The sequence below is a fragment of the Pseudophryne corroboree genome, chromosome 11 (genome assembly GCF_028390025.1).
Source record: "Pseudophryne corroboree isolate aPseCor3 chromosome 11, aPseCor3.hap2, whole genome shotgun sequence".
NCBI classification, from domain to species: Eukaryota; Metazoa; Chordata; class Amphibia; order Anura; family Myobatrachidae; genus Pseudophryne; species Pseudophryne corroboree.
Genome location: NC_086454.1, coordinates 351,800,118 through 351,822,820, shown reverse-complemented (window position 1 = coordinate 351,822,820; position 22,703 = coordinate 351,800,118). Strand labels below are relative to the sequence as shown.

The 22,703-nt window shown below is 45.3% G+C and overlaps 1 protein-coding gene across 1 annotated transcript in view; it reads right to left on the bottom strand.

Annotated features, from left to right (window-relative positions):
- Positions 1-22,703, bottom strand: part of PEPD (peptidase D) — a 331,359-nt gene that overhangs the window by 99,359 nt on the left and 209,297 nt on the right. Inside the window, exon 10 of the mRNA XM_063945985.1 lies at positions 5,196-5,264. Coding sequence (XP_063802055.1) covers positions 5,196-5,264 — 69 coding nt within the window. The remainder of the gene's footprint in view (positions 1-5,195; positions 5,265-22,703) is intronic.

The window sequence follows — 22,703 nt, the reverse complement described above, 5'->3', positions numbered from 1 at the left end:
TTGCAAGTGTGAGATCGCATGTGCTGTGCAGTTTCTGAGTAGCCCAGGACTTACTCAGCCGCTGCGATCACTTCAGCCTGTCCGGTCCCGGAAGTGACGTCAGACATCCGCCCTGCAAACGCTTGGACACGCCTGCGTTTTTCCAAACACTCCCAGAAAACGGTCAGTTGACACCCATAAATGCCTTCTTCCTGTCAATCTCCTTGCGATCGGCTGTGCGAATGGATTCTTCGTACAATCCATCGCCCAGCAACGATCCACTTTGTAGCCGTACGACGCGCCTGCGCATTGCGGTGCATACACATGCGCAGTTCTGACCTGATCGCAGCGCAGCAAAAAAATCTAGCATGCAATCAGGTCTGAATGACCCCCACATACCCTCTCCTCTGCAATGTGACTATAATTATCACCCACTATAAGGGATTAACAGAAACCTTTGTCCTCATCTCATTACAGGCTAAATATATACTTTTAAGAATTGCAGTTTTTAATTGGAGACTAGTTCAGCCTGTTAATAATGAATCCTACTTTGAATGAAAGGTCCCATATTCATGAGTATTATCGAGATTGTGAACTGTGGGATCAATTTAATTAGATGCGAATCCCGTGATATAGGGCGCACTTACGTTAGCCAATAATTGCATATCCCAACCCCTGTGGAGGGGAAAACAAAATGTGTCATTTAGGGGCAAAATTGGTTTTGTGTAGGAGCCATGAAGGATTGCATTGCTGGCACAAGACGGGCACCGCCCGCCCTCACATCATCCTACGCTGAATCTGCATCGCTGGGTCTAAAATGGTCACAGGAGATGAGGTATAAAGGGGTTCCCGCTGGCCCTCAGAACCCCCCACTACCGCAGTGCTGCGTACGTAACCAGGAGACGCTCTCCAATGTGTGGATAATTATATTTACAATGAGGGACGCACAAGATTTGCCCTCAGCATCCAGATAAATCAGCACAGGATGATCTGCCCACAGCGCTTGTGGTTCCTGGAAGACGTGCAGGTTCTGGGATAAGAAATAACGCAGACAGGTGGCACTTGTTGCGGAGACAGTGAAGAACAGCATGGTGGCGTAGTGGTTAGCCTTAGCGCCTCATGAACTCAATACCTGTCCATGGCTGTATCAGTGTGGCTCTTGTGTGTTCAGGGGACTGATGTGAATGACTTAAAATCCTCTGTCAGGCTACATACCTGAGTGACGGGCAATCGTCTCCGATGGTTGCGCCGAATTCCCTTCGGCTTGGACCGGTGGAGATTGGTTGTACACACTTGCCCGATGTAATGAAGGACAGAACAAGATGCATTCATGACACTGCACTGGTTCACAGGCAATATCTTCCGATTGGCCGCGCAGGGCCGAACAGAAGACGTTGCATGCGATCTGCGGGAGTGTGCAATGGTGCATAAACATTAGGCGATATGCGCAATTTGATGTGCAGATACGGCAAATCGTCCTAGTGTGTTCCCACCCTAAAGCACGGCGGAATATGCTCGCTAGATGATAAATAAACATCATACTTACAGGTGGGATTTCACAGACTTCTAGGGGTATATTTACTAAAAGTGTTTGTTTATAGAAGTGGAGATGTTGCCCATAGCGATTATCTTCTAGAAGTTGCTAGATAAATGAGAAGTAGAATCTGGTTGCTACGAGCAACATCTCCACCTCAGTAAATCGTCAGTTTGGTAAATATACCCTATAGTTATCCAATGAGCTGTTATGCAGCACAGGACGTGGTACCGGTGTCAGTGAGGGATAAGCTGAATCCAGGGATGTGCATTTCTATACCATGTAATAAATGCCGTCCCAATGTCCCTACGCTCACATAATTACTGCTGCTCTGCTCCCATCAGCAGGAACCCCCCCCCAGGCTAAGCGATGAGCGCTGTCAGACGCTGCTGGCCGGGGAATAGATGGTGGGGTATGACATGCAGACTATATGCCACTGTTATCTCTCTGTGTGAGTTAGGAGAGGGTTTATGTACGTTTTGTGGTTACAATGTATAGTGTCATGTTAGTGTGAAGCTTTGCAAATATGCATGGGGGCAACGGCATGGCGGGCGGGGGTCAGGTGTATGGCAGGCGGGAGGAATTAGTGTCTACTTACCCCCATTTAGTAATACAGCCTACTTACCCCCCATGTAGTAATACAGCCTATTAACCCCCCATGTAGTAATACAGCCTATTAACCCCCCCATGTAGTAATACAGCCTACTAACCCCCCATGTAGTAATACAGCCTACAATCCTCCATGTAGTAATACAGCCTACTAACCCCCCATGTAGTAATACAGCCTACTAACCCCCCGTGTAGTAATACAGCCTACTAACCCCCCGTGTAGTAATACAGCCAACTTACCCCCATGTAGTAATACAGCCAACTTACCCCCATGTAGTAATACAGCCTACTAAGCCCCCGTGTAGTAATACAGCCAACTTACCCCCGAGTAGTAATACAGCCTACTAACCCCCCATGTAATAATACAGTCTACTTACCCCCGTGTAGTAATACAGCCTACTAACCCCCCATGTAGTAATACAGCCTACTAACCCCCATGTAGTAATGCACCCTACTAACCCCCCATGTAGTAATACAGCCTACTAACCCCCCGTGTAGTAATACAGTCTACTAACCCCCCATGTAGTAATACAGCCAACTTACCCCCATGTAGTAATACAGCCTACTAACCCCCCGTGTAGTAATACAGCCAACTTACCCCTGTGTAGTAATACAGTCTACTAACCCCCCATGTAGTAATACAGTCTACTTACCCCATTTAGTAATACAGCCTACTAACCCCCCGTCTAGTAATACAGCCAACTTACCCCCATGTAGTAATACAGCCAACTTACCCCCATGTAGTAATACAGCCTACTAACCCCCCGTGTAGTAATACAGCCAACTTACCCCCGTGTAGTAATACAGCCTACTAACCCCCATGTAGTAATACAACCTACTAACCCCCCGTGTAGTAATACAGCCTGCTAACCCTCCATGTAGTAATACAGCCTACTTACCCCCATGTAGTAATACAGCCTACTAACCCCCCATGTAGTAATACAGCCTACTAACCCCCCATGTAGTAATACAGCCAACTTACCCCCGTGTAGTAATACAGCCTACTAACCCCCCGTGTAGTAATACAGCCAACTTACCCCCGTGTAGTAATACAGCCTACTAACCCCCATGTAGTAATACAACCTACTAACCCCCCGTGTAGTAATACAGCCTGCTAACCCTCCATGTAGTAATACAGCCTACTTACCCCCGTGTAGTAATACAGCCTACTAACCCCCATGTAGTAATACAACCTACTAACCCCCCGTGTAGTAATACAGCCTGCTAACCCTCCATGTAGTAATACAGCCTACTTACCCCCATGTAGTAATACAGCCTACTTACCCCCATGTAGTAATACAGCCTACTAACTTCCCATGTAGTAATACAGCCTACTAACCCCCATGTAGTAATACAGCCTACTAACCCCCCATGTAGTAATACAGCCTACTAACCCCCCATGTAGTAATACAGCCTACTAACCCCCCATGTAGTAATACAACCTACTAACCCCCCATGTAGTAATACAGCCTACTAGCCCCCCACGTAGTAACACAGCCTACTAACACCCCATGTAGTAATACAGCCTACTAACCCCCCACGTAGTAACACAGCCTACTAACCCCCCATGTAGTAATACAGCCTACTAACCCCCCATGTAGTAATACAGCCTACTAACCCCCCATGTAGTAATACAGCCTACTAACCCCCCATGTAGTAATACAGCCTACTAACCCCCCATGTAGTAATACAACCTACTAACCCCCCATGTAGTAATACAGCCTACTAGCCCCCCACGTAGTAACACAGCCTACTAACACCCCATGTAGTAATACAGCCTACTAACCCCCCACGTAGTAACACAGCCTACTAACCCCCCATGTAGTAATACAGCCTACTAACCCCCCACGTAGTAACACAGCCTACTTACCCCCATGTAGTAATACAGCCTACTTACCCCCATGTAGTAATACAGCCTACTAACTTCCCATGTAGTAATACAGCCTACTAACCCCCATGTAGTAATACAGCCTACTAACCCCCCATGTAGTAATACAGCCTACTAACCCCCCATGTAGTAATACAGCCTACTAACCCCCCATGTAGTAATACAGCCTACTAACCCCCCATGTAGTAATACAGCCTACTAACCCCCCATGTAGTAATACAGCCTACTAACCCCCGTGTAGTAATACAGCCTACTAACCCCCCACATAGTAACACGGCCTACTAACCCCCCACGGAGAAGCGAGACAGTTAGTAGTACACTGCAGAGACCACTTATTATAAATGCTGCAGTATGTGCGGAGACCAGACTATACCGACCGGCAATACACAGTGCTACACAGACCCTATACATAACGCTGATCACACAGAGCGTAATAAGGGCAATATAGTCTGGCTGACGTAGCGTATGCTGGGTATACAGGCCCGGCGTAGGGCGTATGCGCAGTAATAGGCGGAGGAACAGAAGAAGGAAGCGCGAGGCTGTGCAGTTACTGCATAAACACAGAGTATTTTCCACTCTCTCACCTGGATCAGGTACATCCAATTATAACCATGTAAGATCGTGTTATCTGTCATCACTAGTGGCGTCAACGTGACTATTATTATTATCTTCTTATATAACACCACAATGATTCCTCAGCACCGGATAAGGGGGTGAAATTAACAGGATATATGAGAATAAGTGTATACTGCTATATTTAAGAAGTTGCACGTAGCAACCAATCAGATTCTAGATTTCATTTTATAACATGTACTAGATAAAGGAAATCTAGAATCTGATTGGCTGTTACGGGCCACACCTCCAGTTGTCCTCTTTAGAAGATTTGATAAATCTCCTCCCCTAGTGCCTTATGCAATTACATGCCCAGTGACTTCTAATATCCTTATATTCTGCAGAATGTAAACAGCCAACGTAGCCACATGGACATTATGTCGACAGAGGGTGGGGTTCAGGTTCAATCACTTGAAAACGCTATGCTGATATTCACATTGTCGACATTCTGGCGATGTCGATATTGTGAATGTCAAAAATGTGCATGTCGGCATTCTGAATGTCAACATTTTGTACTGCACCTTAGGTGCATTACCCCATACAGATGTGACTTCCATAGGTATCTTTACATACCTGCCGCAGATACAGGTGTACGATGTGTGTCTCATTCCTCCACGTGTGTAGCAATAGTGCAAAAACACACTGCAAGAGAAAAACATAGCAATCATTAGTATTCAGGAATGAAAAAACGAACAAACAAAAGAAATCTAGGAATCAGTGACATCACTGAGCATGCAGCCTATCCAGTCACTAAGAGCCAGTGACATCACAGAGAATGCAACCTATCCAGTCACTAGGAACCAGTGACATCACAGAGTGCAGCCTATTCAGACACTAGGAACCAGTTACATCACTGAGCATGCAGCCTATCCAGTCACTAAGAACCAGTGACGTCACTGAGAGTGCAGCCTATCCAGTCACTAAGAACCAGTGACGTCACTGAGAGTGCAGCCTATCCAGTCACTAAGTACCACTGACGTCACTGAGAGTGCAGCCTATCCAGTCACTAAGAACCAGTGACCTCACTGAGAGTGCAGCCTATCCAGTCACTAAGAACCAGTGATGTCACTGAGAGTGCAGCCTATCCAGTCACTAGGAGCCAGTGACATCACTGAGAGTGCAGCCTATCCAGTCACTAAGAACCAGTGACGTTAATGAGCGTGCAGCCTATCCAGTCACTAAGAGCCAGTGACATCACTGAGCGTGCAGCCTATCCAGTCACTAAGAGCCAGTGACATCACTGAGAATGCAGCCTATCCAGTCACTAAGAACCAGTGACATCACTGAGAGTGCAGCCTATCCATTCACTAAGAACCAGTGACGTCACTGAGAGTGCAGCCTATCCAGTCACTAAGAACCAGTGACATCACTGAGAGTGCAGTCTATCCAGTCACTAAGAACCAGTGAGCTCACAGAGTGCAGCCTATCCAGTCACTAGGAACCAGTGACATCATTGAGAGTGCAGCCTATCCAGACACTAGGAACCAGTGACATCACTGAGAGTGCAGCCTATCCAGTCACTAGGAACCAGTGACATCACTGAGTGTATCCATTCACTAGGAACCAGTGAAATCACTGAGAGTGCAGCCTATCCATTCACTAGGAACCAGTGACATCACTGAGAGTGCAGCCTATCCAGTCACTAGGAACCAGTGACATCACTGAGAGTGCAGCCTATCCATTCACTAGGAACCAGTGAAATCACTGAGAGTGCAGCCTATCCATTCACTAGGAACTAGTGACATCACTGAGAGTGCAGCCTATCTAGTCACTAGGAAGCAGTGACATCACTGAGAAAGCAGTTTATGAATTAGAAAACTGTAATACCACTGATGCACTAAGGGGGAGATTCAACTGTTTGAAAAGTCAGTTGGGAGTCTGTTTTTTCCTATCTAATAGACAGGAAAAAAACAGACACCCAACCGACTTTTCAAACATTTGAATCTCCCCCTAAGTGTCTCATTCCTCGTGAAGTGATCGGATGTCTTCTCAGTGTTGTTCTTATGTATACACAAGCTACAATGTTTAAATAATAGGTTACTAGAGTAGGAAATATTTGCTTGTGTTTTTGCTCGCACCTGTATTGTAAGCAGGCAAAAACATGAAAGGTTATCCTGTCAGGTTAACTCGCATAATATTAGCGCAAAGTTCTGAACCTCACGGCTGAATATGCCCTGTAAACGTATGTAACAACAGCTTTAACATGACAGTGAAGCAGATAGTGATATTTACAGCAGGCTCTCCGTCATCAATCTTCAGGGGGATTTATTTGGATACAAAAGGTTTTCTATCCTTTAAACAACTGGTTTCTGCTTCTTCTCACGGGTGAGTAACCCGATTCCTTAGTCTGAGCCAGTCAGTGTCCAAGCTACTCAGTGATCACATGGATGTGAAACAAAAGTAGAATTAAAGATTTTTAGGCTCTAGTCTTTCCAAAACCTATCTGCTCAATACATTATACGTCATGCAACTGTGGTTGCCACGACAACAGTGTCACACTTTGTAAAGTTTACATCATTACTAGCAACTAAATGTACTGCACTTGACTACATGTGGCTACCAGTAATTCTTATATCCCTTTCAGACATAAACTTTGGCTTTTAGCCGGAGATATCTGTACTTACCCTGGTTCAGACACAAGGGTGTCTGAACGTTGTTATTCCCGGGTCGTCACGTTTCTCATCTGAGCCAGGTCTTCCAGTAAACCAGGCCTTCAGACTTACCAGTGGGTGCTTGAAGATGATATCACCTCCAAGTGACACTGTCCCCCTGCCAATTAATTTCTTTTAGGCATGACATGGGTTATCAAGCCAGGTTCCTGACCCATGTTGCAAGTGTTCCGGGAAATACCCCGGTAGGGTTGCGGATCTGGGACTGCCAAAACGGGTCAGACCCTTTCAGACATTTGCCAGACCTGGGTTGATGTACGTTGTTAATTCTATAGACTGCGTCTACAGATGAAGGCCCCCCCCCCCCTCCCCCATCATCCATGACTCTTACACTTCCATGTGAACCACGAGTGTCGGTTTTTCAATATAACTGTAGATAGGAAGTCTGGAATGCATTATAAACCCCAGTCCACTTAATGCCATGCCTCAAATATCTTTACTCCTAAAATGTAAAAGATAAATATATCTGCCTTTATATTGGTGAATGGTTTAAATGAAATGCTAAATTGCTTGCAGTTGAAATGTTGAATACAATGATAACATGCTAATTCACTAGGAAAAAAAAGAAAGCTTTAGGTAGTTTCACCCCGAAGGAGCCGCTATTTAGTCTTCACAGATAACAAGCCGTACTTAGATCCGCCGTGTCAGTAATTTTCTGCCAGCTATAGTTAATATGCATGGAGTGTAATTAGTGTGAGATTACAGGGTGCTGCGTGCAGTTTTCCACTGTTCATTTTGCTAAAATAAATATCTGTAGCAGCCTCTGTTTTGGCCTCTAATCAAAGCGGCGCAGATTTCACCGCGACGATCCCAGAGGAGAATGCGGTATTGCTTTATCTGTGCACCCACCGACAGGCTTTCAGGCAGATACTCACAGCGGCTGTGGGTGGAAGTAACTAAGAGGAAAGCTTCTATTCTGACTTCTATTCTATATCCTATTTGTTAGGACGGTCGGTGATATTGGGCGTATATTTACAGCAGTTTGCATCCCTTCTGCTGATAGGTAATTTCTGACACAAAAGCTACTTGTGAATTCCCATCAATACCTGACAGTTTAGTCAACCAAACGGGATCCGGTCTCTAGGTCGACAACTATTAGTCGACATGAGTTTTTCACATATTTTTCTTCATTTTTTGAACTTTTTCATACTTTACGATCCACGTGGACTACAATTGGGAACGGTAACGAGCGACGCGAGCCATGCGAGGGGACACACTGCACTAATTGGGGTTCCCGGTCACTGTAAGGAGAAAACGACACCAAAAAATAAGGATAAAAAACTCATGTCGACCTAGAGTCCCTGCAGAATCGCTCATATAGAGTGTAAGCACCACTGGGGCAGGGGCAGATGTAAAGGACTGAAATAATCTCTAAAGCGCAGCAGAATATGCCAAAAGTAAGAACATGGGACACACTCAGTACAGTGAGGACCCAACTGGTAATTGAGGGTGTAATAACAAAATGGTAGAACCAAAAATTTTAACATCTGCACCGCGTCGTACCAGGGAACCTTTAAATAGGTGCGGAATATTTTTGGAGTTCAGTTTACAAAATAATTTTAGACTCGTTATAGGTAGAGATGTGCGGCGGGCACTTTTCGTGTTTTGGTTTTAGATCTGGATCCCCGCTCGTGTTTTGGATCTGGATTGGTTTTGCCAAAACCACCCTTTTGGGTTTTGGTTTTGGATCTGGATGATTTTTGAAAATAACATAAAAACAGCTAAAATCACAACTTGGGGGTAATTTTGATCCTACGATATTATTAACCTCAATAACATTCATAGCCACTCATTTCCAGTCTCTTCTGAACAACTCACAATATTGTTTTTAGGCCAAAAGGCTGCACCGAGGTCGCTGGATGACTATGCTAAGCGACCCAAGTGTGCGGCACAAACACCTGGCCCATCTAGGAGTGGCACTGCAGACACAGACAGGAGGGCACTTTTAAAAAAAATAGGCCCCAAACAGCACATGATGTAAAGGGAAAAAAAAGAGGTGCAAGATGGAATTGTACTTGGTCCCTCCCACCTTATGTTGTATAAACAGGACATGCACACTTCAACAAACTAATAATTTCAGCGACAGGGTCTGCCACACGACTGTGGCTGAAATGACTGGTTTGTTTGGGCCCCACAAAAAAAGAAGCAATTAATCCCCCCACCAAAAAAGAAGCAATTCATCTCTCCTTGCACAAACTGGCTCTACAGAGGCAAGATGTCAACCTCATCCTCCGATTCCTCACCCCTTTCAGTGTATACATCCTCCTCCTCACATAGTATTAATTCATCCCCACTGGAATCCACCATCACAGGTCCCTGTGTACTTTCTGCACACAATTGCTGGTAAATGTCTCCACGGAGGAGTATATAATTCATTTTGATGAACATCATCTTCTCCACATTTTCTGGAAGTAACCTTCTACGCCGATCGCCGACAAGCTGACCGGCTGCACTAAACACTCTTTCGGAGTATACACTGGAGGGGGGGCAACTTAGGTAAAATAAAGCCAGTTTGTGCAAGGGCATCCAAATTGCCTCTTTTTCCTGCCAGTATACATACGGACTGTGAAAAATGAAGGAGGAGCTGTTGACGGATCACGTTCCGCTTGAGTTAACAGCTGTCTCACCAGCAGGTCTTTGAACCTCTGCAGACTTGTGTCTGCTAGAAAGAGAGATATAACGTAGGCTTTAAACCTAGGATCGAGCACGGTGGCTAAAATGTAATGCTCTGATTTCAACAGATTGACAATCCTTGAATCCTGGCAAAGTGAATGAAGGGCTCCATCCACAAGTCCCACATACTTAGCGGAATCGCTCCGTCTTAGCTCCTCCTTCAATTTCTCCAGCTGCTTCTGTAAAAGCCTGATGAGGGATATGACCTGACTCAAGCTGGCAGTGTCTGAACTGACTTCACGTGTGGCAAGTTCAAAGGGTTGGAGAACCTTGCACAAGACGGAAATCATTCTCCACTGCGCTTGAGTCAGGTACATTTCCCCTCCTTTGCCTATATCGTAGGTGGATGTATAGGCTTGAATGGCCTTTTGCTGCTCCTCCATCCTCTGAAGCATATAGAGTGTTGAATTCCACCTCGTTACCACCTCTTGCTTCAGATGATGGCAGGGCAGGTTCTGAAGTGTTTGATGGCGCTCCAGTCTTCAGCACTCGGTGGCTGATTGTAGAAAGTGGCCTGCAATTTTTCGGGCCACCGACAGCATCTCCTGCACGCCCCTGTAATTTTTCCAAAAATTCTGCACAACCAAATTAATTGTATGTGCAAAACATGAGACGTGCTGGAATTTGCCCAGTTGTAATGCACGCACAATATTGGTGGCATTGTCCGATATCACAAATCCCCAGGAGAGTCCATGTGGGGTAAGCCATTCTGCGATGATGTACCTCAGTTTCCATATGAGGTAGTCAGCGGTGTGCCTCTTACGGAAACCGGTGATACACAGCGTAGCCAGCCTAGGAACGAGCTGGCGTTTATGAGATGCTGCTACGGGTGCCGCTGCTGTTGTTGCTGCGGGAGGCCATACATCTACCCAGTGGGCTGTCACAGTCATGTAGTCCTTAGTTTGCCCTGCTCCACATGTCTGTGGTTAAGTGGACAGTGGGTACAACCGCATTTTTCAGGAAACTGAGGACACTTTTCTTAATGTCCCTGTACAGTCCGGGAATCGCTTTCCTAGGGAAGTGGAATCTACATGGGAATTGGTACTGGGATTTGTTGGACAGTCAATTGCTTAGTTGAAGTAGTACAAGTGGTCTTCCGACTTCCCCTCTGGGATGGCGGTAGACTCCCAGCAGCAACAACAGCAGCGGCAGCAGTGGTAGCAGCAGCAGCAGTAGGCATACCAATCAAGGATCCTCTGGAGGAATCCTGGTTAGGAGAGGACTCGTCGGTCATGCCAGTGACATGGCATGCAGGACTACTGACGTTCTTGACTGAGGAGGAAGTTGACGTTGAGGGAGTTGGTGGTGTGGCTTGCAGGAGCTTGGGTACAAGAGGAAGAAGGGATTTAGATGTCGGTGGACTGCTTACGCTCTTACCTAAAGTTTCACAACTTGACAATGACTTCTGATGTATGCGCTGCAGGTGACGTATAAGGAAGGATCTTCCTAGGTGGTTAACGTCCTTATCCCTACTTATTACGGATTGACAAAGGCAACACACGGCTTGACACCTGTTGTCCGGATTTGTGGAGAAATAATTCCACATCGAAGAGGTGGCTTTTTTGGTATTTTGCCAAGGCATGACAATGGGCTTTTTCATACCACGGACAACAACTGTCTCCCCCGGTGCCTGATTTAAACAAACCACATCACCATTAGAATCCTCCTCTTCAACTTCCTCCTCAGCGCCAGAAACACTCATATCCTCATCCTGGTGTACTTCAACAGTGACATCTTCAATTTGAATATCAGGAACTGGACTGTCGGTGCTCCTTCCAGCACTTGCCGAGGGCGTGCAAATGGTGGAAGGAGCCACCTCTTCCCGTCCAGTGTTGGGAAGGTCAGGCATCGCAACCGCCGACACACTTAGACTCTCCTTGGGGATTTGTGATACCATCTTAGAACACACAGTTAATTTCTGTGCTTTTTCCAGCTTAACTCTTAATTTTTCTAACGGGAGGTTGAGGGCTACCATCATCATGTGAAGCTGAACCACTAGTCATGAACATAGGCCAGGGCCTTAGCCGTTCCTTGCCACTCCGTGTCGTAAATGGCATATTGGCAAGTTTATGTTTCTCCTCAGACCATTTAAATTTATTTTTTGGGGTCATTTTACTGAACTTTGGCTTTTTGGATTTTACATGCCTTCTACTATGACATTGGGCATCGGCCTTGGCAGACGACGTTGATGGCATTTCATCATCTATGTCATGGCTAGTGGCAGCAGCTTCAGCACTAGGAGGAAGTGGATCTTGATCTTTCCCTATTTTATCCTCCAAATTTTTGTTCTCCATTATTTTTCTGGAGTTATATAACACAATATGCAGCACAGGAGAGCGTCTCTCTACACCACACAGGGCAAACCCTGTAAAAATTATTTAGATTAAATATTAATAACCCCTTTATTTGGAGTAAATAATATACAGCACAGGACAGCACCACTGGACTTATACGGCAGTATCACTGGACTGGATTTATATGGCAGTACCACTGGACTTATACGGCAGTACCACTGGACTGGATTTATATGGCAGTACCACTGGACTTATACGGCAGTACCAATGGACTGGACATATACGGCAGTACCACTGGACTGGACATATACGGCAGTACTACTGGACTGGACATATACGGCAGTACCACTAGACTTATACGGCAGTATCACTGGACTGGATTTACATGGCAGTACCACTGGACTGGATTTATATGGCAGTACCACTGGACTTATACGGAAGTACCAATGGACTTATACGGTAGCACAGGAGATATGGCAGCAGAGGACACCACCACTGGACTGATGCAGCACAAGACAGCACTGGAATTACACACATAGAGCAGGTCGCCACACCACTTTCCCGCACAGACAGACACTGAGGAGAGAGACACGTCCTCTCTCTACACTCTCCAATTCTGGAGTGAAAGTGGCGGGGACGCACGGCTTCTTATATGGAATCCAAAACCCACGAGAATACGACAGCGGGATGACAACGATTTGCCTCGTTCTGGTTTCCGAGTCTCGGATCCGGGCTCGGTACGTGATGTTCGGTAGGGTTTGGTTCTCAGAGAACCGAACCCGCTCATCTCTAGTTATAGGACTGGGGTTTGTCTGAGTCGTTGTCATGACAATTTCATAGGCCTAAATTCTTATGGAATATTGGCCCTCATTCCGAGTTGTTCGCTCGCAAGCTGCTTTTAGCAGCTTTGCACAAGCTAAGCCGCCGCCTACTGGGAGTGAATCTTAGCTTATCAAAATTGCGAACGAAAGATTCGCAATATTGCGAAAAGACTTCTCTGTGCAGTTTCTGAGTAGCTCGAGACTTACTCCTCCAGTGCGATCAGTTCAGTGCTGGTCGTTCCTGGTTTGACGTCACAAACACACCCAGCGTTCGCCCAGACACTCCTCCGTTTCTCCAGCCACTCCCGCGTTTTTCCCAGAAACGGTAGCGTTTTTTCACACTCCCATAAAACGGCCAGTTTCCGCCCAGAAACACCCACTTCCTGTCAATCACATTACGATCACCAGAACGAAGAAAAAAACCTCGTAATGCCGTGAGTAAAATTCCTAACTGCATAGCAAATTTACTTGGCGCAGTCGCAGTGCGAACATTGCGCATGCGCAATAAGCGGAAAATCGCTGCGATGCGAAGAAATTTACCGAGCGAACAACTCGGAATGACCACCATTGTGAGCGCATATCTGGACGTATCTCTCTCGCAGCTCACCATCTTGGTCAGTGGGATTCAGGCAGCGTGTATTCTGAGGGAACTGCAAGCTGGTGTGGGAATGAGGAAGGGGAACACCCAGACACTACACAAAGCAGGCTCCATAAAGGAACAACAACATCGCCCTTGAGCATAATTAAAGAGACACATTGGGGCCCTTTAGGTAAGTCTGCAAAATGGTTCTCTAACCTCCACCAATCAACAAGATTGTGGCATTTCTGTAGTAGTTAGGAAAAGAAGAAAAACATAACATTGGTTGCTATGGGTAACACTTTTTTTTTTAAACCAGTCTTTATTCAAACCTCAATGGCAACCAATTGTCAGGTTTCATAATGGGGCAAATCCACACGGTAGATGACCTGTCATAGGGGGTGATTCAGAGTTGTTCGCTCGTTAGTTTTTTTAGCTACGGAGCGATTAGTCGCAAACTGCGCATGCGCAATGTTCGCAGTGCGCCTGCGCCAAGTAAATTAGCACAAAAGTTTGGTATTTTACTCATGGCCTAACGAAGATTTTTCATCGTTCTGGTGATCGGAGTGTGATTGACAGGAAGTGGGTGTTTCTGGGCGGAAACTGGCCGTTTTATGGGTGTGTGCGAAAAAACGCTGGCGTTTCTGGGAAAAACGCGGGAGTGTCTGGAGAAACGGGGGAGTGTCTGAAGAAACGGGGGAGTGTCTGAAGAAACGGGGGAGTGTATGGGCGAACGCTGGGTGTGTTTGTGACGTCAAACCAGGAACGAAACTGACTGAACTGATCGCAGTGTAGGAGTAAGTCTGGAGCTACTCAGAAACTGCTAAGAAATTTCTATTTGCAATTCTGCTAATCTTTCGTTCGCAATTCTGCTATGCTAAGATACACTCCCAGAGGGCGGCGGCCTAGCGTGTGCAATGCTGCTAAAAGCAGCTAGCGAGCGAACAACTCGGAATGAGGGCCATACTGCGCACTGAATATCTGGCATGGCACAGTTGCTGGGATTGGCGAGAATACCTCACCATACACTGCGTCCCATATCTCCTGGGACAGAGGCAATTTGCATATCCTCCAGCTGCACCTTTTTGGCAGGTACAGGACCTTTTTTTATGGTCTGTACTGTTTTTTGGCTCCCCAAAGTTCCATTGAAAGTATAAGAAAAGGGGCGTGGTCACATCACTTTACCCGTGGCCACGCCCCTTTTCTAATTTGTACCGATTTTTATGTGTAAAATGTTGGAGGGTATGAATTTGCACAAGCAAAAGTGGCAGTGGCCTAATCCAGCACGGAGAAATCTTAACGCAGGCATGTCAAACTCGTGGCCCTCCAGCTGTTGTGAAACTACAAGTCCCAGCATGCTTTGCCAGCATACCTTCCACTAATCAGCTGGTAAAGCATGCTGGGACTTGTAGTTTCACTACAGCTGGATGACCATGAGTTTGACATGCCTGTCTTAACGTGTTCCAGTATTTATTTCACTGGGTAATCCTAGGAATTATGGGGGTCATTCCGACCCGTTCACATGCAGCGGTTCATCGTAGTGGTGCGAACACGTCGGTTCTGCGCATGTGCGGCGGATGCAATGCGCAGGCGCGTCGTTGCTCAGCAACAGGAGTCGATGGGCAATGACGCCGGGAACGAAGAAAGCGGTCGCTGCGCGGATCACAAGAAGATTGACAGGCGGATTGGGGCGGATACTCACCATTTTCCAGGCGTGGAGATCCGAACGCCGGCGTGTCCAGGCATTTGGAGGACGGATTCCGGGACCTTCATTGCTGGATCCGTCGCACAGTGTAAGTAAGTCTGACCCTGGTCTTCTTTTACACAAAACTTTTTTAGCACAGCAGGGCTGCACAAGCGTTCGCAGCCCTGCTATGCTAAAATACACTCCTCCATAGGCGGCGTCAAGTTGATCGCATGAGCAGCAAAAAGTTGCTACGTGCGATCAATTCGGAATGACCCTCCTCTATATATTTAGATTAAGGCCATTTACTGCCAATAAACCCAATAACAAGGGAAGTAGTACTGTGCAGCTGTCAACAACAGAATAAAAGCAAAATCAGCCAGGTCCTACATCAAGTGAAGTTGTACTGTGCTTTACCCCGCACATACAGAACAGATACTAACAATGACACACAGAAAACGAGACCTTTTACTATACAACGGAACATACTGTATATACAAATCAAGAAAGGCCACTAAAGGCATGTCAAGCATACAGACCTATATATTGCAAGTGGTACTGTGCAATTGTGAACACATAAGAAAGAGGGGTGGTACTGTGCCGCTTGTCATCAGTAAAGAGGAGTGGTACTGTGCCGCTTGTTATCAGTAAAGAGGAGTGGTACTGTGCCGATTGTCATCAGTAAAGAGGAGTGGTACTGTGTCGCTTGTCATCAGTAAAGAGGAGTGGTACTGTGCAGCTTGTTATCAATAAAGAGTAGTGGTACTGTGTCGCTTGTCATCAGTAAAGAGGGGTGGTACTGTGCCACTTGTCATCAGTAAAGAGGAGTGGTACTGTGCCGATTGTCATCAGTAAAGAGGAGTGGTACTGTGTCGCTTGTCATCAGTAAAGAGGAGTGGTACTGTGCAGCTTGTTATCAATAAAGAGTAGTGGTACTGTGTCGCTTGTCATCAGTAAAGAGGGGTGGTACTGTGCAGCTTGTTATCAATAAAGAGTAGTGGTACTGTGTCGCTTGTCATCAGTAAAGAGGAGTGGTACTGTGCTGCTTGTCATCAATAAAGAGTAGTGGTACTGTGCCGCTTGTCATCAGTAAAGAGGGGTGGTACTGTGTCGCTTGTCATCAGTAAAGAGGGGTGGTACTGTGCCGCTTGTCATCAGAAAAAGTGGGGTGGTACTGTGCTGCTTGTCATCAATAAAGAGTAGTGGTACTGTGTCGCTTGTTATCAGTAAAGAGGAGTGGTACTGTGCCGCTTGTTATCAGTAAAGAAGGGTGGTACTGTGCCGCTTGTTATCAGTAAAGAGGAGTGGTACTGTGCCGATTGTTATCAATAAAGAGTAGTGGTACTGTGTCGCTTGTCATCAGTAAAGAGGAGTGGTACTGTGCAGCTTGTTATCAATAAAGAGTAGTGGTACTGTGTCGCTTGTCATCAGTAAAGAGGGGTGGTACTGTGCAGCTTGTTATCAATAAAGAGTAGTGGTACTGTGTCGCTTGTCATCAGTAAAGAGGAGTGGCACTGTGCTGCTTGTCATCAATAAAGAGTAGTGGTACTGTGCCGCTTGTCATCAGTAAAGAGGGGTGGTACTGTGTCGCTTGTCATCAGTAAAGAGGGGTGGTACTGTGCCGCTTGTCAACAGTAAAGTGGGGTGGTACTGTGCTGCTTGTCATCAATAAAGAGTAGTGGTACTGTGTCGCTTGTTATCAGTAAAGAGTAGTGGTACTGTGTCGCTTGTTATCAGTAAAGAGGAGTGGTACTGTGCCGCTTGTTATCAGTAAAGAAGGGTGGTACTGTGCCGCTTGTTATCAGTAAAGAGGAGTGGTACTGTGCCGCTTGTTATCAGTAAAGAGTAGTGGTACTGTGTCGCTTGTCATTAGTAAAGAGAAGTGGTACTGTGTAACTTATCAGTAAAGAGAAGTGGTACTGTGCTGCTTGTCATTAGTACATGGATTTCCAATACACAAATATAAATCCTGGAATTGCTTCTGGTGATCACACCGTGTCGGCAGCTAGTAGAGAGTAACGAGGTCAGACTTACCCATAGATTATAAATAGATGAAGAATAATACAGGGAGGGGGATTTCCCATCAGTGTGGGCCACTAATTCATTATAAACTAATAAACCCACAGCCCTTGTAGCATACATTACACGCCAATTCCCATCTAGACAGGCATTATCTACCCTAGCACAGCCGCAGTGTAAACACCGCGCTCTCCATCTGATTGCAAGGCGTTAATTGTCTTACAAGATGCCGTTGCGATACCGTACACAACAGGCAGGCGTGATGATAACGAGATTACTGTCACTCATAAAAACAAACAACGCAACAGACCCAGAGACATAAACCTGTCACCGGTATAGGACACAGCGTCTCTTTATTACAAGGAACGCAACTGTCTTATTAGATCTCGTTAGTGTCATCTATATTCCACGTCAGTGATTCCCAGATCCATCGTTATGCATCTTTACCCTCCCCCTTGGAATTAGAGAGTTCATCATTAATTTATTGCAGTGATTACAATCTTGGGGCAGCACATCCGCGGCGCAGAGCCGAAGCCTTTGTAGAACATCCCCAATATGAGGTATGACTGACAGCGGGGAAGGCGAAGGATTCAGAATCTACCCTGGAGAAAACCCACCAGAGTCAAGCCCTCCGGTAAAACAGGGATGGGTTGTAAAGATCAGCAAGAATCTTAAATAAAAAAAAAAAAAAAGAGAGACATTGTTTCCCCCAGCACCCTGAATGATAACAGTAACCAGATATAAATCCCACATAATGTTAGAATTCAGAGATCTTGGTTACACATATTAATATAAATATGTGTAACCAAGATCTCTGAAGTCTAACATTATGTGGGATTTATATCTGGTTACGGTTACCATTCAGGGTGCTGGGGGAAACAATGTCTCTCTTTATTTCTTGCTTAGAAATACCCCTCCCTTTCGAGCACCTGAATGATATCATTAAGCTGATTGAGCATCTAGCATTTTATATAAAAATAAAAAAAGACAGAAAGAAAATATATAAAAACGCTGTGGAAAACGTGGAAGGAACAGTGCGCGTGTGACTTCAGATAAAAGTCATATCTACAGTTGCCAAAGTATTAAAATAGTTTCCCGGCAGACTTTGCTGCGATGTTGGTGAATCTACGCACGTCGTTAGATGTTGGAGCACCATAATCCCAACGTCGCACGCAGAAAACCAAGAACTGAATTGCGTCGTTAGGCGATATTGCAAAATAGGAATAGTTCCAGCCTTTTAAAAAGTGGGACTGCCCCTGGAAACTGGGGACAGTCGGCAGCTATGCAAATCAAGCATAACAAACGAGCCAGTGATGTGTGGGCTCCCAACTGCCGACATACAGACGTAGCCATGGCCATCTTTGCTGCGATGCGGCTATTCACAGCTGGTGATTGCTCCCTTTATTCCTAATGGAAAGACTGGAGTGATTGGCGTCTGCGGATAGTCACCGCCCTGCGCGCCATCCAGAATGTCGCATCGCAGCATGCCCCTTTGCAGCATCATACGTTTAATCACATGGAAAAGTAAATACACAGATGTGCTTTACACTGTGTTTTCAGTTGCGTCAAACAGGCCCCGGATGACTCGGCTGCACAGTATCTTCTTATTCGCATGAATAAAACTAAGCGACAAAACCACATTGCTACTGTAGCTCGCGCTGATCAGTTTGATGTGTGACATACATACAGGATACATAGGAATATAGAGTTGTGAATACTGCGTGATCGGCCCATAGAATACATTTCAACAAACAAAAAAGGAACAGTCACATTTCGGGATACATTTACTTAGCAACGGTTTGTGAAAAACGTTGGTATTTCATTTTTTTATCCGCCGAAATGTCAAAACCGCCGGCAAACTTCCAGTTTAGAAGCCACCACTAAAAACATTGCTGTGCAAAATGTTTTTTGATTTTTTTTTAACTGACATGCTATGCTTTGTTATTTGACCTTTTTGCCCTTTTGAATGTTGTCTAGAAGTTCTGGAATGTGCCTTATGCAATTTTTGTATGTAATACTCCACTATGCTCTACTTTTTTATTTTTTAAACAAAATACAGTAGTGAGCGAGTCAGGGTTAAGACGGGAAATTACATTTTTATCTTCCTACTTTGTACATAAAAAAAAAAAAAAACATTTTCTGGGTCAGGTTCTTCTGTAATAACAAACTGGCTAACACTCCCGTACACTCTGAAGCTGAACTGCTATATACATGTCCATTTTTGATAGTGTGGCCAAACTTTGCTAGTGAAAGACATATAAAATGTACTATATCTTGTCAAACAGTCCCTAGTGTGACATAAATCAGAGGTGCTTTACGGTCTGATAAGACTTTGGGTACAATGATAGATGTCTTGGACATACAGTAGTTCTATAAAAGTAACACTACAGCTACAAGAGAACATTAATACTACTAAATAGAACATCTCCAGAGTCTAACCGGATAAAAATGCCTCCATTTCAGGTACTTTCACCCATGACGAAAGGAAGAAAGAAAAAAAAGGGGGGTTCAAAGCAAAAACAGGGGATATTTATCAACTACTCTACCAGACGGATATAGGAGGAGAATGTAAATAAACTACAATTCTGCATCCTTTATATGGGTGAAGGATATTCAGTTCATTATAACTTGCCTTAAATTACATAGGCGCAGATTTATCAAGCCTTGTAGAGTGATAAATTGCACGGTGATAAAGTATCAGCCAATCAGCTCGTAATTGTCATGTTGCAGACTGTCGGGTCTATTCATGATGCAGTGATAAGAGAGGAGAAGTGAGCCAGTGGAGAAGTTTCTCACGGCAGCCAATCAGCAATGAAGTAACATTTATAATTTGCATACTGTACAATTGTACGGAGCAGCTGATTGGTTGCCATGGGCAACTTTTCCCCAGGCTCACTGGGTTTTCCCCAGGCCCCTGGGTTTAAAAAATTACAGTTAGGAACTGATTGGCTGGGACTTTATTCACCGTGCAATTTATCACTCTCCAAGGATTGATAAATCTGGGTTCTACTCTGATATAGATAAGATTTTTGGCGGGTATTCATTTTTTTTTTGGAGGGGGTTATTCAGTCAGGATGAAACTTGGCGGGGTAATAAAATCGAAAGACATCTGGCCATGTAAATCTCGCTAGTTTTAGCTGGTACCCAATAAAAGGTGCAAACAACAACAAAACAAAACAAAATTGCCGGATTTTTCACACAGTAATGGCGGAAACAGTTTGTGCGACAGTGCGGACAGAACCATCTGAGAGGGTAACTGGATCTTCATATTTAATTCTATGAAAGCGGAAAGGCAAATCTATAGTTACGGCCTAGAGCAGTAGGTTTCTTGAAACAATGACAATTAAGTTTTTTTTTTTGTCTTCATCTACATAACGTAAAACCAACAGTCCATAGAGAGCAGAAATGGTCGGTGATTCAGAAATGATTCCGCTGTAGACCAGCGCAGAACTCTCTGGTAAATCCCCACAGTACCCAATTACAGCAAACACTAGACAGATCCCAAAACGCCTGGTAATAAAGTGTGTATTTATGCAGCCTGATTACATATTAGCATTTCATTGTTTACTTGTGGGCTGAACACATTGCACTTGCTTACAATCAGGCGGGGAGTGTGAGCAAGACCTATTAGGCATGTAGACGGTTGTTACGCCTAGACTGGATAGAGGGTGTAACGCAAGATGGTGGCGTGGAGGGGGGCAGAACTTGCAGAAGAAGAAGAGAAAGTTCGGCATACGTTACGTTGGTATAAATAACAAATGCCCAGATTTATCAAGCCTAGGAGAGTGATAAATTGCATGGTGATAAAGTACCAGCCAATCAGCTCCTAACCGCAATGTTATAGGCTGCGTTTGAAAAATGACAGTTAGGAGCTGATTGGTAGGTACTTTATCACTCTCCAAGGCCTGATAAATCTGGGCCTAAGCATGTAACATAAACAGGTTAAATATGGCCTTGTGCCCATTGGTGTTAATGACGTGTTCTAATGCAAGTACAACGTGTCACCCGCATGTTTTATCACTAGCACTGAATTGGCGTTCTGGATTTCGGATAGCGAATGGTCCTTACCCCCATGCATTTACCGCAGGGAAGCACATTAGAGATCCCCACGTGAATGGTAAATTTGGCCTTAGGAACAAGTGAATATGATCTGACAGTAGAATCTATGAAAGCCTCTGTATTACACATGAAATGACGGGAGGGCTTATTCACATCCTCCTATCGTTGTTTCCAGGAAGGAAGCCGCGTTTGGTGGGAGAGGCTTCTTTACCTAACATCACTTTGAGCCGGGGACTTACAGAGGCAGGACTGCTGCATCTACTCTGCAGAAACGGGCTGGGGGTCCGATTCAGAGATGTAAGGAGACTTAATGCTAACCTGCATCGCCCATGTTTCTAGATCTGACCATGCGTAGAAGCCGCACCTCTGATGTTTGGGGACGGCGACAGAAAAAAGTGTGTGTGGTGGGGTCTGCTCCGTTTTCTAGGCAAGAGATCTGCAGCCATCTCTGAATTGGGCCTTGCGTGGGCTAACATGGTAAAAAAAAAAACACGGGGCAATATGGTAAAAGAAAATGGGCAGACTACATGGGCCAAGTGGTTCTTATTTGCCGTTAAATTCTCTGTTTCTATGGATATCCTTACAAAGAATACACAGGGGCAGGGACAGTAATATCACAGCAACCTAACTGACTGAAATTTGAGCTTTTTGACCCATGTCTAAAGGATGTAAGAGAGAAGAATGGACGCAAAAGCTTTAATAGAAAGATTTAAACACAGCTGCTGTGAAATGCAACATAAATAAGATTTTACTTACCGATAAATCTATTTCTCGGAGTCCGTAGTGGATGCTGGGGTTCCTGAAAGGACCATGGGGAATAGCGGCTCCGCAGGAGACAGGGCACAAAAAGTAAAGCTTTCCGATCAGGTGGTGTGCACTGGCTCCTCCCCCTATGACCCTCCTCCAGACTCCAGTTAGGTACTGTGCCCGGACGAGCGTACACAATAAGGGAGGATTTTGAATCCCGGGTAAGACTCATACCAGCCACACCAATCACACCGTACAACTTGTGATCTAAACCCAGTTAACAGTATGATAACAGCGGAGCCTCTGAAAGATGGCTTCCTTTAACAATAACCCGAATTAGTTAACAATAACTATGTACAACTTATGCAGATAATCCGCACTTGGGATGGGCGCCCAGCATCCACTACGGACTCCGAGAAATAGATTTATCGGTAAGTAAAATCTTATTTTCTCTATCGTCCTAGTGGATGCTGGGGTTCCTGAAAGGACCATGGGGATTATACCAAAGCTCCCAAACGGGCGGGAGAGTGCGGATGAC